This window comes from Pelodiscus sinensis, chromosome 6 (genome assembly GCF_049634645.1).
Source record: "Pelodiscus sinensis isolate JC-2024 chromosome 6, ASM4963464v1, whole genome shotgun sequence".
NCBI classification, from domain to species: Eukaryota; Metazoa; Chordata; order Testudines; family Trionychidae; genus Pelodiscus; species Pelodiscus sinensis.
Window position 1 is genome coordinate 54,708,186 of NC_134716.1, and position 18,069 is coordinate 54,726,254.

Below are 18,069 nucleotides of genomic sequence, written 5' to 3' on the forward strand. Positions count from 1 at the left end.
CTAATTTACATGTACAAAGAAGAGTATTACAAAACGAAAGCAAATGCAAATGGGAAGACATAGGTACAAGAAGACTCAAGAAACGTAGAGTACAAGGCAACCAAAGTTAACTTCACTCATCAAGGGATGAATCTATCACAGTTCTGAGGTTTGCTTTCTTTAGAAAATGTTACGTTTTGCTCTTTGAGAGCAAATAAATCTTTCTACTTGAACAAGTCTCAGCTGTATGTCTGATTTTGTCCCATGTACGTGTTTTTTTTTTTTTTTTTTTAACAGTACCTTAGAGTGAAGTCCTTTAGGGCAAGGACATGTTATGTTTGGCTCTGATTTACAGTAATACTGTATGCAGCATATGGTATTGTTATAAGTGAACAATGCCATCTATATTATAACACAAATTGGACAAAACCCCAGGGATGATGTAGGTTTTCTTGGTCCTGCCACAATCATTAAGGAATTATTCTTGTTCAAGCCTCTTTACTATGATGTCCAACTTAAAGATTTTTGGCTTTTTTGAAAAAAGTTGCAATTGAATTTAAAAAGTAAGATGAATTGGCCATACTTAAGTCAGAAAATTCAGATAGTATTGGGCTGCTGGATCAGATTCACACAAACAACTGCACTAGCTGCTGGATCAGACTGAGCATACCATGTCTATTTAATACAGTAATATACCAAGGGAATGCAGTAAAAAAAAATACATATATTACCGTTCTAGTGCAGCTCTTCTTTTTTCTACAAATTCTGTAGATGATGAATCTTCCTTGCCTACTTTAACCTTGGTCATGCCTTTGAAGAAAATTATGTGATATTGATTTTACATTACCATGAGGCAATCATGAACATAACTGATGTGCTTAGAACTATAAAGGTATTAAAGCTCACTAGAATTTTATGCATTTAAGTCAAATGAAAATAACAAGGACATAAATAGAAAATATGGATACTGTATGCAATATGCTTCTCAAAGGTCTAAAAAAAACCCCAAAAACCCAAATTTCTGAAATTAAGTACACCACTGCTGATGAACATTTTGTATATTTAAAACTACTTTAATTATAAAAATAAGGCTGTCAATTGTAGTTAACTGATGCAATTAACTAAAAATTTAATTGTGTTTAATTTCACAGTTAACAAAATGTCAACTGAAATGTATGGTGTGTATGTATTTTTGGATATTTGTCTACTTTTTCCCAACTATACGGATTGCAATTACAACACAGAATACAAGGTGCATAGTGCTCACTATTACAAATATACCCACTGTAAACATTTTTTTTTTCAATTCACCTAATACAAGCAAGTTTTCTGTAAGTGTCCTAAGCACAAAGGGACACAATATTTGGCATGTCTCTCATAAATACTTTGCAACACCGGCTACAAAAGTGACATTGTAAATAAGAATCAGACAGCAATATCTCCTGTGAACGGGGAAAAAAATGGTCTGTTTGATTGAACAAGAAGTAAGACTGAGTGAACACGTAGGCTCTAAAGTTTTGTTTTTCAGTGAAGTAATATAGAAAAAAAATGTCTATTTGTTATTTTTACTTTCTCGATGCACTACAGTACTTGTACAAGGCGAACTGAAAAACACCTTCATTTGTTCATTTTTATAGTGAAAATATTTGAATCAAAACTAATAAAGGGAGCACTGAACATTTGTTTTCTGTGTTGTAATTGAAATTAATATTTGAAAATGCAGAATAAAAAATTCAATTACTATTTATCAGTGCAATCACAAATCATTTGTAATAAGTGTATGACAGTCCTAATTTAAAAAAAAAGTCAGATGACTTGAATTAAATTGCATTAGGAACTCACACTCTAGAACTAAGTTACAACCTCTATTTTTTAAAATTGTGCTACTTTATTGATTAGACTGCTATACATTTTCTTCAAAATAACTAACATGGCTAACCCTCAGATACATTTTCTTGTTTAACTACTAATTCAGAAGTAAACAAGATTAGAAATACTTGTCATATAAATTTCAGAAATGACAACACTGAGCTTTTGTTTGAAGACACATACAAATATTAACATTTTCTTCTTTCAGGTGTTACTTTACACGGTAACAATCCTTACACCTATGATATACTATTTCTAATGATTTTATTACATTGAATGAAAGCTCTGATTACAAATATTTAGCAGACCAAGCTTGTCTTTCAAATGTTAACATTCAAAAAATTGGACAGGTATGCTCCCCCTCTCTAGATGAACATGGTTTATCTGAATATGGTCTACACAGTAACACAGGAGTGAGCAATAATTTTCACAGGCGGGTACTGGTCATGGGCTGGCTCCATCCCCCAGAAGGGTCGGGGCCTGAGCAAAAGGGGTGGGGCTGGGGACTAGCCTCCCCCAGAGCTGTCTGGTGCAGAGGCTTTTAAGTATAAAACAGAGCAAAGGGCTCACGACTCCCACCTTCACTACCACCACATTGCCTGGCAGGCATCTGGGTTACTATGTGGTTATTTAAAAGGTTCATGGCTCTGGCCTCTTTTAGGGTATGACTGGGAGCCATGAACCATTTAAATAGATTCTGCTGTCTGAGCTACCACCTGGAAATTGAGAGACACAGGCAGCAGGATATAAATAGAAAGCAGCCAGAAACAGTCCGTGGGCCAGATCAAAGTGGTACATGGGCAGATTCGGTTCAGGGCTACATCCTGCCCAGCCCTGAAGTAACCAACAGCTATGTATCTGTCCCCTATTTTGCTTGGTATGCATTGATGGCGATTATGAAAAAATTCACACTCCTCCCATTTTTTTTAACCTCTCCTTTATTGATGGACTATTTTTCTGTCTCAAATGAGAAGCTACTTCTAGCTTAGCAGCTGATCTTCTTTATATACAACTCTTCCTTGTATACGATCATTTCTACTAGGAAACCCTGGGGAAATTACCAGAGAGTGATCCTTTGGTAACAAATATAAAAAATTGCTGAATGTTTCATTACGAATTTCATTCCAATACTCTCTAATGACTTGACATGTCCACTATATAGGCATATAACATTTCTTCTTTCACCACAATTTTCTCTCTCTCTCACACACACACACCCACCCACCCACACACCCCCTCACACACCCACCCTTCCTCCAGGCTTGTGTGGTATGAGGTAGTATTGAAATATCTTAAAATAAATGTTGTTTAATCATGCTATAAATTAAGGTGGCTTGTCCTCTTTTCAAGCTCAAGTCCAGGGTAATTTGTCTATACAGATCCTTTTCCCAGCATGCTTTATATATGGACTTTATTTTGGTTTGGAAAGTTGTCAGCAAAAACTAATTAGTTATTTTTCTGTCCTTTAATTGACAAGACATAATTACTTCTATTCAAATGAGATTTTTGTAAAACACAGCTTTTCAATAAAGTTAAAAAACATACTTTAATTAGACAGTGCTGGTATAATGGGTGACTGGACCAGCTAACGTTAGTTTTGATTTCTAAATATGTCAGAAAAGTTTTTTTTTTACTAAATAGCTGACCAACCATGTGTAACTCTGCATCTTAGGGGGGCAAGGGTAGACTAGATAACTCCAGACTAGATAACCCCTATGGTCCATTCTAACCCTATGGTTCTAGGATTCCATGGCTTTCCCAGTCTATAAAGCTCACTATTCGCACTTTGGACTAACAAATGGATTATTTGCAGAGGGAGTAACTTAAGTGGGGGGGGGGGGGGGAGAAAGCTTCTCTCTAGTTCTATTCCAAATGCAGAACAGACTTCACTAAAAGATACACACATCTTTGGAGAGTAACACTTTATTAATCCATATTAAACATAGCTCTGTTTTCACTTCCATAATTTTCTTGTTCAGTAAATAGATCCAGTTCATCCGTGTCAAGAGTCCCCAGGTCCACTGCTACTTTGAGCTAATTATCTTGACACTACGACAGAATACTTCAAACAGCTAGTCCATCCTGTTTAATGGGTCTATATAAAACTCCTGTGCTTTCTCTTTTCCCCCCTTTATTCAACAGAAATTCTAATGTCCTCTCTATTTCCGCTAGTGGTTTTTCTAAAATGATTACAAAAACACTAAATAAGAAAAGATACTCTCTGCAAAGTATTCATTCTGACTGTGGCTATTCTTCCCAATCAAGAAATTGAATACTTCCCACAGCACTTCAGATTGATATTTAAAATTGAAGAGCTCTTCTAGCTTGTTAGAGATTTGAATTCCCAGGTATTTTATACAATGTTACACCCATATATCCCTAAATATTTTTTGAAGGAATGACACCATCAGACAAATTTACAGCTAGCATTTAAAATAAGTTATACCAAATCTGAAATCCAGATGCTTTCCTGCAGTACTAGATTTCTTTAGACACTAATTTTAGGGAAATATTTGTTTACAGAAAAAAGTTTTCATGTTATCTGTATATAAAGTGGTTTTTGTTGTGTCCCTAAAAGTTTATTCCTGCAATAAATTTGCTGCTAGCTATATAGTTACACAAAATCTCCATGGCTAGTGCAAAAAAACCCACACACACGCCACACAACACAAACCACCACCCAAAGACATCCATGCCTAGTTCTTCTAATTCAAACAGGAGAGATTCAACCTCATTAGGTCACAGAGGCTTTTGGGGACTGGTGAAAGGAGTAGTTATCCATTTAAGCACCTGGGGGCCAACAACCATGAGAAACAGGACTTGATGCAAAGTCTATTCTATCTACAGTTGTTATCACTTGATGGAGAGGAAAAAAGAAACGGATCTCTTTCTGAGCTGGTATTATAGAGGTATTATCACTATCAGAACATTGGCTCATGTCTATCCTTAATGAATCCAGTTTAATCTGGATTTATACAGACAGAGCATAGTCTGTAATTGGTTAGCTAGTATTTTTGCCAAAATCTGTTAGGATTCAGCTGTCATATGCACCTATACGAACTGCATAAGGTAAGGACTTTTCCAACTTCAGGGATAACAGTGACTTTTCATAGGTTGTGGAAGTCCTCTAAGTCCTAGCCTGCACAAGACCAGGAAAGTTGGCTTAAGGTACAGAACTTCAGCTATGTAAAATGCATACTTAGAGTCATCTTACTGTAAGCTGATCCTGGTGGCATCCATACTGCAAGAAGCTGTTGGGAGCAAATGCTCCCATTTGCTTTCCTTACTCCTTGCAAAAGGAGCAGTACTGGATGCTGGCGGGAGCTGACCTTAGCTTTTGATTTACGGGTCTATACTAAACCCACTAAATGGAACACCAGAAGATTGACCTCCGGATCATCGATCTTCTGGTAAGTACAGACATGCCCCTCATGGAATAATACTGATGGAAGCTCTCACGAGATATTTAAAGAGGTATGTATACTTTAAAAAATTCAACTAGAAATCAATCAGGACCTAGAATTGTTACCACTTTCCCCACTTGCTAACCTCTAAGATTTCTTCTTCTGTTATTTCCTTGTCTAAAATTTATCAGTTTTGTTCGTCTTTGTCAAATCTGACACTTCCAGATATTTGATTAAATTCAGGAGCTTGGCATAGCTGAGTCAGAGGTTTTCATAATAAGCAATAACAACAAAAGCACAAGTCATTAGCGTGCATAACTATTTCCTACAAATTGTTTTAATACATTGCTCTTGAATCCCTTTAAGTGTTCGAGCCAATAGCTTATCACATTTCTTTTTTTGTAACAAAAGTCTTCGTCACAAGGGCCTTTTCAGTGGCCCTCATCAATGTATTCAATTTCTTCCCAATATTAACTGTCAATACAATTTTTGAACCTGTGTATTTATGAAAATCTTGTAATCTTTTATTGTCCTTTGTAGTTGTATTTTTTCTTATTTTTCCTTCAGCTCTTTTTCAATTAAAATGCTCTACTTATCAGATAGCTCCTAAATATTGCTTAACCTGCCTCCTAGGGCAGACCACTTTATATTATAGTGCATTTTCACTCAATTTTCATTCAGATACTACTTTTAATTAAAAGAAAAAAAAAAAGACAGCAGGTCAAACAAATACCAGAAGCCTTATTTACTGAAGTGGGAAAGCACAGCACTCATTAGTTAAAAACCATGCATTTTTGCTCATTTCCTCTCAGCCCACTTTACAGTTGCACAGATTTCTAGGACTTCCCATTTCAAGCTGAAATCCTCTCAGCTAGGTCTCTGCCCACGTGTTTTTTGTTTGTTTGTTTTTTGAATATCCGAACAAAAATATTTCTTTATGCTTAAACAGTGTCAACTTGCTTTTCGCTATTATAAAAACAATTCTCGTGACTTTTTGCTTGTTTAGGTAAAAAGTTCTATAGCTGTAGTGCAATGGCCCTTTTACAAGGTTTCACGAGTCATTTTCATCTCAGTCTTGTCTGTTTCAGCTACAAGGACAACTGACCAGAATGTTAGTGTCTCATAACTTTAGTGTATCAACCCCAGAAGCATCTTCAAGTCATTACATCAAGATAAAGAATCCTGGCATAATCTCTGCAACCTATATCCAGCTTTACATTGATTGTTGGGAAAAGAGGTACTGGGTTAGCTACTAAAGAATTGAGATGCAGCATCAGCAAGTTTGCAAGATCAGTTTTGTCGCTAGATTTCAGCTGGACATCTATTGTCCTTCACCTGAAGCCCCTCTTTCACTTGAAGGAAGGCAGAAAGTTCAAAGGGCCACTTTTCTTCAACAGAGAGATTTGGGTCACAGTCCACGAACTGAAATCTGGAAAAACAGCAACTTGGGGGTGACGTTACAAACTCTTGGTGAAGACAGGTGAGATAATATTGTACCATGGCAGCACAGACTCTGTCAGAACACCTGGCACACATATATAACTGATGACTGGAAAAGGTATATTGTGTCTATTCAAAAAGGACAACACAGGCAGCTATAGCAACTGTAGAGGTATTAACATCTCAAAAACACTCTTCATGGCAAAAGTCATGATACGCACTATGGCTTTCATTCCAATGTTACCAGATCTTTTCCTGCAGCCAGCTTTTTAGAAGGTGTCTCAATGAGTCACATGCAACACTTTTACTAGACCTCCATCAGCTCTTTGATTCAGTGCATCAAGCAAGTTAGTAGGACGATGTCAAGACGTGCATCACTGCCGAAAAGCCCAGTGACGACGAAGGCAACGGTACCACACACGCTGCTACAAGGCTAGGGTGGTACGGCACCAGTGCAGCCAAACGAGGAGCTGGGAGAGAGCTCAGCACCGATGTGGGTTGAGCCCAGTCGGGTGCCGAGTGAGGCTTAGGAGCCGGCGTCGATAACTGCGTTGATGCTGAGGCAATCAGTACTGGTCCCATGAGGGATGGTCCCGACGCGTAAGGTGCCTGAGCCTGCCGGTCATGCCAGTGCGGAGCCGAAGCCAGAGCCAACACGGCCTCTGGCATGGGTGACCTCGACCCTTCTGCCTCAATTGACGACGGAGGGGAGGTGGTGAGACTGATGAGGTCCTGAGCCGCCTCAAAGGTACCCAGCGTGGACGGGCGGTGCGGGGGCAGTTGCCCTGGGCTGGAGGGGTGTTCTGCTCGCTTACGCCGCACCGCAGAAGATGTGTGCACCAGTGAGTCGGCACCACAGTGCAGGGCTGGCGTGGTCTTCCGAGACAGGGACCTTCCATGAGGCTTTTTCACCCTCTTGGATGCTGGAGAGTGAGACTGGTGCTGGGATCTCAACGCCGAAGCCTGGGCCCGAGGCAGGACATCCCGCGTACGGCGCACCGTAGGGTGGCCAGTCGGTACTGGCTGTAAAGCTGTTTCCATGAGAAGTTTTAGGCGGGAGATCCTCTCCCTTTTAGTGCGCAGCTTGAAAGACTTACAGACGTCTGTGAGGTGGCTCTCACCCAGACACTTCAGACAGCTGTCGTGTGGGTCTCCTTTGGGCATGAACTTTGCGCAGACAGTGCACTCCTTAAAGCCTTGAGGCCCTGGCATTCCTCACCCCCAAAGGGGGAGGAGGAACAAAGGACTAAGGAGACACTAACTACCTAACTAATAGAACTATTTACAATGCTAAGAGAGAAACGGGAACCATTAACTAAGCTAAGAGAGACACACGCTCCAACGACCATCACAGGTGGTAAGAAGGAACTGAGGTGAGAAAGCGCCGGCAGGGGTACTTATGCCCCGCCATGGTGGCGCCACTCTAGGGGGTGCCCTGCCAGCGCTATGGGTACCACTAGGAAAAATGCTCCGGAAGACGCGGTGCGCACACCTAATTCAAATGGACACGAGCAACCACTTGAAGAAACAATGTTCTGCATAGAAATTCTGAATTGTTTTGTTGGCTAAGTCTGGTCAATCAAAGCAGCTGATGGTGGATATATTCAGGCAAAAAGCAGTGTTCACTGAGTTAGTTATTAATCATTATAAAACCAAAGTCCCTGGGTCATTAAGCAGCAGACTTCTGCTCCAAATTACAACCAGATCAGCATAAAGTTATCCAGACAGGACTCTGAGCAGTTGGCAACTCTCAAATAGCCAAGTAACATCAGATAATGCTGGAAGATGCTTGAAAGATATGGACACTCCTGCAGCACCACCAAGTTTTGAGCCCTTCAGTGGACTCTGTGGATACTATGACATATTTTGTTACAAAGATATAGATCTAGACAGAACAATGGTTCTATCAACTCCACTGTACAGAAATGAAACATGAATCAGAAGAAGGGTGAACAACACCAAATAGATGACTGTGATTCTTACTGTCTTTGTCAACTGCTCCACATGAAGTAGTGGCATGCATTCCAAGGAATGTTGCAATATGGCTGGTGATACCTGGACATCAAGAATGTTGGTGGTGTGATAAGATCACAAACTGAATAAACTGTTGGACCACCTTAGAGATCTGGCCAGACATTGGGTTAGATGGTGCTCAATTATGAAAATGACAGCAAAAAGTAGGATGGCTTGAGGTTGACCGATGAAATTTAGGTTCTAGTGCGTATTTAGTACTGAAAGTTCCCAATGCACTTTGGTTTTGACTGGATCAAATCTGAAAGCTGTGCACTACATAAGACGTCCAGAGTTTTGTTTCCTACTTATTTAATCCTTCAACTACCAAGTATAGAGCTTGCTGCCTTGAGTAGTCTACTTGATATCAAGGAGACTTTTTACATAAGCAAGGTTATATTTGATAGCATTTGCACTATATCTAGCATGGCTAACAAGCCATTTAGTTTCACAATTACTGAAGCACTGAAGGGGCAGCAAAAATTACTGGACACTAATACTTAAAATAGAGAAGGGAACCCTTCTGATGGAGCTCATGAGTCTTTAAAGTTTGCAAGAGGGATTCCCTCCTGCAGTCTTCCAAAGGTTAAACCAAAGAGCTGCAGATTATGCCACCTGCTATTGCTAATTTGTAGAAAGATAGATCTTTTAAGCCCTGGACAACCAGGTTCACTATGTATTCCTTTTGAAATCCTAGGAAATTTCATATATCATCATAAAGACAAAGATTTCTCAAGTAAGCAATCCAAGCCAGGAAGTGTCATACTTAACTGTAATTTTATCCCCTTTTCTCAACATGAATAATACAAATTCAATTGCATAACCCTGCCTTTCTCAAACTGTGGGTCCTGACCCCTCCCCACTCCGGGGAAGGGGGTCGTGAGCAATTTAGAGGGGGGTCGCTAGCAACTTAAGAGGGGTTGCAGTATCAAAGTTTGAGAACCCCTGGCATAACCCTATTTCTCAGAGACACAATACAACAAAAGGCAATGTATAATCTATACACAAAAGCCCATGAAAACAGATTAAAGATACACATGTTAAAAAAAAAAAAAAAAAAAAAAAAAAAGACACAAAACTATACAAAACATACTACATATTACATGTTCAGGTTAATTCTGAACATATGTCCAAATCTATTTACAAAACTGAATTAGGCATACATTGATGGCCTTATCCCTGGAAGTACACTTAACATTTTAAAAAATAGCATATAACACATTGATGGTAATATGTTAAACACACCTTAAACAAAATATGAATTTTTTAAAAGTCAGATATACTAAACATTTAGAATACTGAAATTAGTGTAAACCAACAAAAAGTGAAGTATACATACACATTAAAATTATAGAAGAAATTAGTTGAGAAACAATATTGTAATAAACTACTCCAAGCGTAAGGTGGGAGGAGTTATGAGTTGCATATGTAACTGGCCTTTCCTAATGTCTTTTTTTTTTAAAAAATATTTCTGTAAACCACTAGTTAACAACTGCTCTGTGGATTATAAATTGAGAACTGCCAACTAACTGGTAGTAACCTGGTGGTATCTCAGAGGCAGTCCCGGAGTTACGCGGATCTGACTTATGTCAGATCCGCAGTTACGAACGGGGCTTTTCTCGCCCCGAAGGACGGGAGCGGCAGGACGCCCAGATGCGCTGCGGTCTGCAGCCCCCGTCCTCCGGGGCGAGAAAAGCTGCTCCCCATCTCCCTGGTCTGCAGGGAGACGGGGAGCAAAGCCTTGGAGCACGCCCGCAGCGGGACAGCCCGGGCGCGCTTGAGCTGTCCCCCTGCGGGCCTGCTCCGCGGCTTTGCTCCCCGTCTCCCGACCAGCAGACCAGGGAGATGGGGAGCAAAGCCTCAGAGCACGCCAGCAGTGGGACAGCCACGGCGCACCTGGACTGTCCCGCTGCCCGCGTGCTCTGCAGCTTTGCTCCGTGTCTCCCAGGTCAGCAGACCAGGGAGACGGAGCAAAGCCGTGGAGGATTTGGGCGGTCCCGTCACCTCCGTCTCCCTGGTCTGCTGGGGGGGGGGGGGGGGGGATGCAGCTAGTGCCCCCCCCCCCCCCAGCAGACCAGGCTTTTCTTGCCTACCCCTGGGGTAGAGCAGCTGGGGGCTGCCGGGTTGGTCCCGTAGCACCGCTCCGGACCAACCCGGCAGCACCCCAGCTACTCTGCCCCAGGCATCCTGATTCAGCTGCTGAATCAGGACACCTAGGGCAGAGCAGCTGGGGTGCTGCTGGGTTGCTCCAGTAGCGCCGAGGAGCTGCGCTACTGGAGCAACCCAGCAGCACCCCAGCTGCTCTGCCCCAGGCGTCCCCAAGTCAGCCGCTGTTGAAACTGACCAGCGGCTGACTACAGGAAGCCCGAGGCAGAGTTGCTCTTCCCCAGGCTTCCTGGAATCAGCCGCTGATCAGTTTCAGCAGCAGCTGACTTGGGGATGCCTGGGTTTCTTAAGCTGAATCTGTATGTAAGTCAGAACTGGCGTCCAGATTCAGCCGCGGTTGAAACTGATCAGTTTCAGCAGCAGCTGACGCCAGTTCCGACTTACATACAGATTCAACTTAAGAACAAACCTACAGTCCCTATCTTGTACGTAACCCGGGGACTGCCTGTATTTGTTTAAAGCTGCTAAATTGCATTAAAAAAAGACAGCCAAAAACACTATGAAAAGGAAGAGGAAATGCTGGACTAGCTATAAAGATGCTATCATCTTCCAGGAAGGTAGTTCATGGGGTCATGAATAAGAAAGGGGGAGGGCCAGCAAGAAATTATTTTGATACAAAAAATACTATAAGAGAACCAGTTTAAGGAATTCTCATTCAATATTGTACTAGAATGTCCTCATTAATTAGTCTAGCTAACCAATTTCTCACCTGCTTTATTAGCACAAAAACAACACATTTAATTTCCATATCTATCCTGATATGCTTGTGTAAGTAAGTTCTTCAACCCTAAAACATCTGCAATAAGCATATAAGGAAGTAGGACTACCACAAAACTAAGAATAGTCCATAACCAAAGAGAAAAAACCCTGAACTCACAATTTATAACAGGAGATTATACAGACATCATCAATTTTCTCCCCTTTGACAATCTATGAACAAGTGAAAATAAAGAAAATGCAATGGTACAATAGCCCTTTCCTATTATTACAGGAATAATGCCAGGAGTTAAAGAAAAACTGAAGTGAATATTTATTTTTGCAGCAACAGGAAGAAAATGAGTTTTCAGAACAGTTTCAGAAACAGCAATCAGCATTTCAATAGTTTGGTAAAAATTCAACAATGAATGTTGTCGGCCTCTATCGTTCAACTACATGATGAAACTAGTCATCTTGCAGTGAAGTAAGTTACAAATGAAGGAAATAACTCACCATCTGCAGAAAAGGACCTGAGGATCACAGCGGATGAGAAGTTGAATGAGGCAACAGCGTGCCCTTGTAGCCAAGAAGGCTAATGGCACATTGGGGTACATTAGTAGGAGCACTGCCAGCTGATCTAGGGAAGTGATTATTCCCGTTTATTCGGCACTGCTGTGGCAGCACCCCAAGCCCCTTAAAATTGGAATGCCGCCACAGTGATCCAGACAGCTGTTAAGGCTGCCTGGGGAGGCACAGGCACCACAAAGTACACTCCAAGCACTGGTGGAGGTGGGAAGGCAGCAGTGGCCCAGGTGCTGCCTTTTGTGCCTGAGGCCCCACCCTTTCAGGGGCATGAAATGTCCCCCACCTGGCTCAGGGGCCTGGCATGGCTGTCTGTTCCCCTGCCTGTACAACTGGACTAAAAATAAATATATATAAAAAGTCCCAAAAACTATTTTTTTTAAATCACAGTTTCTAGATATTACAGAAATACTGCAGAGTAAAGGTTTAATAAGCATTCATTGTGAATGACGCACATCCCAACCTATTTCAGCTGGACTCTTTCATATCAGCAAAATAAGCTTTTGAGACATAACTGCTTCTGTATGGCAGTTATGTCGATGGTCCACACCGTTTAGTCCAATACCCTGTCTCACCCTGTTTGAGAGACATATTTAGGGAGGTGATATACTGTGGCTTTAGAATTTCATGATATTTTCAGACACCACATATATTTCAAGTCTGATGGTTCGATAGAAACTGTTCACTGTAATTAGAAGAATGAGAGAAAAACAGCTGGTGCTAGAACTGTTCCTCACAATGTACAAATGGGCCAGAGCAATCAGGACCTCTCTTCTTATCCACCACATCAGTAGAAGAAAGGACAAATGAGAGCTTCATGTTTTGAGCCTCTAACAAGATTAGAGACCTTTTACATCTGCACTTGAAAGGGAATCCTCTGAACTGTCATTCATGTTAAAATTCGACACTCTCCAAAAAGGAATGAACAAACACTCGAACTACCTTACCCATTACCAAGATAGCTTCCCCAATTATCACCTCTAATACCATTAACTCACAAACATCCCGCTCTCCCCACCACTAATATCATCAATTCACAGACACTTACCTTCCTTCCTTCCCCTCCCTCTGCATCCCCCTCCTGTTCTGAAATGTGATTTGTCCTTTTCATATGTGTTCAGTTTTTTTTTAATTGTATCCTTTGGTATATATGGTTGTGACTATCTTCTTCCACTATTTGATCTGAGGAAGTGGGTCTGGCCCACGAAAGCTCATCATCTAATAAACCATCTTGTTAGTCTTTAAAGTGTATTTTGTTTCAGCTAACACCAGACTAACACGGCTACATTTCTATCACTATTTAACAAGATTAGGGATGTTTGAGTGTAAATGACTAAACATTTAACCCATCTGTTAATGGTGTTTGCCTCCCCTGGAGCTGGGCGGGCAAGGGCTGCCTGCTCTGCTCCTGGGGAGGAGGCTTTGCTGCCAGTTCCACTCCCAGGGAGGCGGCTTCACTGCTGCAGAGGCAGGTGGGCCTGCTCTTGGGGAGGCTTCACTGCAGGCTCTGCAGAATAAAGGCTGAGCTTTATGCTGCAGAGTCTGCAGCACGGGCCAACTCTGTAACCACTGAGATTGTCAGCAGTTACAGAGTAACCAATTACATGATTTTTAATATGCCTAACCAAGACTATCATAAGATGGGTAGTTGTGCTAGTCTGTATCCACAAAAACTATGAGAAAACCTGTGGCACCATATGGTGTGTCTACACAGCAGTTATTTCAAAATAACTAATGTTATTTCGAAACAACAGTGCGAGTGTCTACACAGCAATTTTGTTAAGAAATAATTTCAAAATAACAGATGGCTTATTTCAAAATCTGAAAACCTCATTCCATGAGGAATAATGCTTATTCCAAAATAGTTATTTCAGATGGCAGTGGTATAGATCAGTGGTCCCCATCCTTTTGGGGCTACCACACACCATGGGGCGGGGCTGCGCCTTCGCCACACACCTGGGGCGCAAGAATGGCTTGCGCTGGCCCTGGTCACTCAGCGGGCGCACATAAATGCCCTGGTGGGTGCCATGGTGCCCACGGGCACCGTGTTGGGGACCACTGGTGGAGATGCTCCACTGCTGCTATTTTGAAATAGCTCCTCCCCAGGGCCAATGTAATTACTGCCTCCTGGGGCTCTAAATTAAAATAGCAGGTCCATATCAGGGCAGCCTGACTCGGACTAGTATTGAAGCTTCCCTGTAGTATAGACATACTATTTCGAAAAAAGCTAGTTAGGAAAAAAAAAATCCAAAATAGCTTATTTTGAAATAAGCCTGCTGTGTAGACATACCCTTAAAGACTAACTGATTTACTTGGGCATAAGCTTTCAAGAGTGTGACGGAGCGCCCACATCCCAGGCCACCCGTGTCGGCACGGCACCCCTCATCCTCCATCTGGGGAGGGGCTGTACCTAACACCTTTCAGGTGCAATGCCCTTCCTGATGTGTAATCAGATTCTGAGTACCCTTTGCTGCGATACATGTACTTTCTGGGTCCTTGGCCGGTACCGAGACCAATCGGCGGTAGGGAAGCTCAGGCCCGCCCCCACTCCGAGCCCCGACCCAGGGCCCTCAGAACCGGGGGAAAGAGCTTCTCCCACAGTTCAGTTGGTGGGGGTTTCATCCCTGCAACGCACCAACCCATGGGCCACCATGGCCACGCTCTGGGTCGCTTCCTACCTCCCGCAGTCAAGGGTCTGTGGTCTCTGTGCTCCAGCCGCCGCTCTCTCCCTGGAAGCTGTCCCTCGCTCCTCCCCTCCTTCTGCTGGTGGCCACCCTTTGAGCCGTCCCGCCGGCTCCATAGCTGACATTGGGGGGGGAGGCAGCGCCGGGCGCCAATCCCTGGCGCCATCTGGGTGGGTCGGCTCCAGCCAGGAAGTCGCGGCCGAGTCTCCTCCTGGCTCTTCCCCCTCGGCTCTGCTCCTCCCCCCGTCCGGCATGGCCTGCCGCCACTGTGTCGGTTGTGTAGGGAGTGGAGCTTGTGGTATCCAGCCAAACGCTGCCCGGCTGTAGGCGCGGCAGTGTCGGAGCCACAGGTGGAGGGCTGCCTCCCCCCAGAGGGCCGGGGACGGCGCGGCCTCGTAGCGGGGAGCTGGAGCATCTCCGTTACAATGAGCAAAAACCATGCACATGTGACAAAGTGGGTGTCTGCCCATAAAAGCTTATGCCCAAATAAATGTGTTTGTCTTTAAGGTGCCATAGGACTTCTTGTTGTTTTAACAAGACTATTGCATGAAATACAGCAAATGAACATCAATTCACACTTCCGAGCAACAAACAGATTCAGCCATGTCAATATTTAGAACAAAATTACTAGATGCATCAGTTACCCATTGTTTAATTATTGAAATATTCTGCACTGAATCCATTCTCTGGCTATCACCCCAACGCAGATTAAATTATTCTTCTGTAGTGTTTATATAAAAATGGAAGTCATATAAGCACACTACAGAAATGATTTATAGTGGTTACAGTGGAAGAGTAATTAAAAGTCAGCCCAGATCAAAGTTGTAGTTAGAAAACAAATAAAAAGCTAGGTTATATCAGTAGAGGAACAGAATCACAAGAGATTACATACTGTTAGTGCAGCAAACTTCAGACACCCATCTGGAATATAGTGAAAAGTACTGGTCACTATACCATTGCCTTAGAGAAGGCCAGTGAAGATTATTGAAATCAGACATTTAAGTTCTGAGGTTAAGTTAAAATGCAGTCCTATACTGTAGAGTGACTTGTGTATATGTAAGATGGTGCCATCTTTATGTAAAGACTTGCTTCCTGTGCCTACTCAGCAATATTTACTCAATTCAGAGAAAAAAAAATTGAAGTTACTTTTTACCTTAGACACAAACTACAGTTACGTGAGAGGAAGATGAATTCTATTCCTCCTTGTGTAGAAGACTGCTTATTAAAACTCCAATCAGTTACACCCATGTAAAACCACTGAATGTAATGACATTGCATGGGTGTAATGGAAAATTAATTTGGCCTTGAGAGCCTTAAACATTTGATGCAAAAAGAAAAACTCTGCTACTCCAATGCTAAGCTTGTGATGCTGGCAACCAGAATCATTTTGAGAGTGCACACTGAGGTAGATCCTTGTTCAAAGAGTGATGCTGGAACAATTGTACAGTGGAGGGTAGTGAGAGCTGCTGAACCAAACAATAAACCCTGCATTAGATAGCTGTATAAACCCTGGTTGCACTTCAAGCGGGGGGTACAGCAGCTTGTCTCAGCACCACCTATTCCAGCATCTATGTGCTCAATTGCCTCTGCTGACTTATATCAGTTGAAGATCTGAATACTGTTTAGGACCATGGAGACACAGATGTCATTCATGGTCACCATTCAAAGCAGAACCACACTTTAAGGGAGATGCTTTATTCTCATTAGAAATTAGGACAAATAAGGGGACATTAAGAGGTGTTTTCAAACATTACAAAAAGGACTGAAAAAGTCTGTTGATGAATACTAGCAAGGAATTCAAAGCTGAACATGTGATTTAGGACGGAGTAAATAGCAAACATGGGATACTACTTAAAACAAATGGTAATGAACACAAAATAAATTAAACGAAAATGTCTCAAAGGACTAGGCTGAAAATCTAGGAAGATGGACAAGAAACAGGAGGCCAAGCATTAGGTCAGATCTCCTTTTTATACTCCCTCACTTCCTATGTGCTCGAGGAAGGGGGTATCTCTATATACATCCTCTTGACTTAAGTTTATTGTTGAATACCATATGTTCCTATTCTCTTCTCATCCCTAATTGCTACTTGCACTAAAAACAGTCTTTTTACAAGCAGTGGACCCATTTTAATTTTCAAGATCCTGAGATTCAACCAGTTGGCAGAATTCTATGCAATATACTTTGTTCAAATGATATTTTGACACTAACTGTAGATTTACAAATACCATGTGTTACAATTTTTGCATTTATTTGAGAGACTATATGCAAGATAAATAAAGCTAATTCAAAGACTGGATAATTTTTGTTCATCCTTATAGAAATTATGCTTACCTACAATACTTTTTTCTGGAGCTGGAGGCACAATGTAACCAACATGCAGGTATTTTGTTGCTAATTTGCTGTGCAAACCAAGGAAGTCACTGAATCTTCTTTTAACAGAGAATTCATTTTGGTGAAACATAGAAAGGGATGTCTAAAAAAATCCACAGAAAAGTTGTATTTTAATGTTCAGTTATTTTTTCACCTACTCAGGTATACTGTTTGATATGCTGTATATTTATATTCAAGTTGACAAGGAGTAAACAATAGTTACCTTTGTTGTTACTCTGTATGCCATGTAAGCATTCATGCCGTCCCCTGTAAGAAAATACACAGTTGAAGTAATTAATCCAAGGGCAAGTCTTCCGAATCACTTATATGCTGGGATTTTAAATACATGCAAAATTATGTTAAAACCAAAAGATATTTTTTTCAGCTAGCAAGTGTACAATTTAATGCTGAAAGAATGCCATCTTTCTCTAGGTCTGAGATATTAACTCACCAACTTTCTCTGGGTCTGAGACATTGATTTCAATATCAAATAGGTCTCCATTTGCTTCCTCTTCAATCTAGAGAGAAGAATGTTTGGCATTAACAGTATATTAGTGAGTTACCTTTCACAGATTTAAGATAGTTTGCCAACTAAATAATCTGTGAATACAAGAAAAAATTTGTGTCATCTAGAAAAGCAAAACTAAGACACCTCCCATCCCATTGTAGTAGAAAATATGAAAACAGTTTTTACGATTTTGAATCCTTCCACAAAGGCATTTAGTCAGGAAACCTTATCTACACAAAATGTTATAGGTCTTATTTTATTCCAAAGGAGATTTTTTTCGAGAGGAAGCTTGAAGCAAACTGGACACATGTTTAGAAGAAATCGGTTAAAAGAAAACTGATGTATTTTCATTTAAAAC

General features: G+C 41.5%; 1 protein-coding gene across 2 annotated transcripts in view; it reads right to left on the minus strand.

Annotated features, from left to right (window-relative positions):
* SNX2 (sorting nexin 2) overlaps window positions 1-18,069 on the minus strand; it is a 53,618-nt gene that overhangs the window by 14,480 nt on the left and 21,069 nt on the right. For both annotated transcript variants that reach the window (XM_075931942.1, XM_075931943.1), the window contains 4 exons: window positions 17,655-17,721; window positions 17,427-17,470; window positions 17,165-17,306; window positions 711-789 (listed from right to left, as the gene is read on the minus strand). In XM_075931942.1, coding sequence (XP_075788057.1) covers window positions 711-789; window positions 17,165-17,306; window positions 17,427-17,470; window positions 17,655-17,721 — 332 coding nt within the window. The remainder of the gene's footprint in view (window positions 1-710; window positions 790-17,164; window positions 17,307-17,426; window positions 17,471-17,654; window positions 17,722-18,069) is intronic.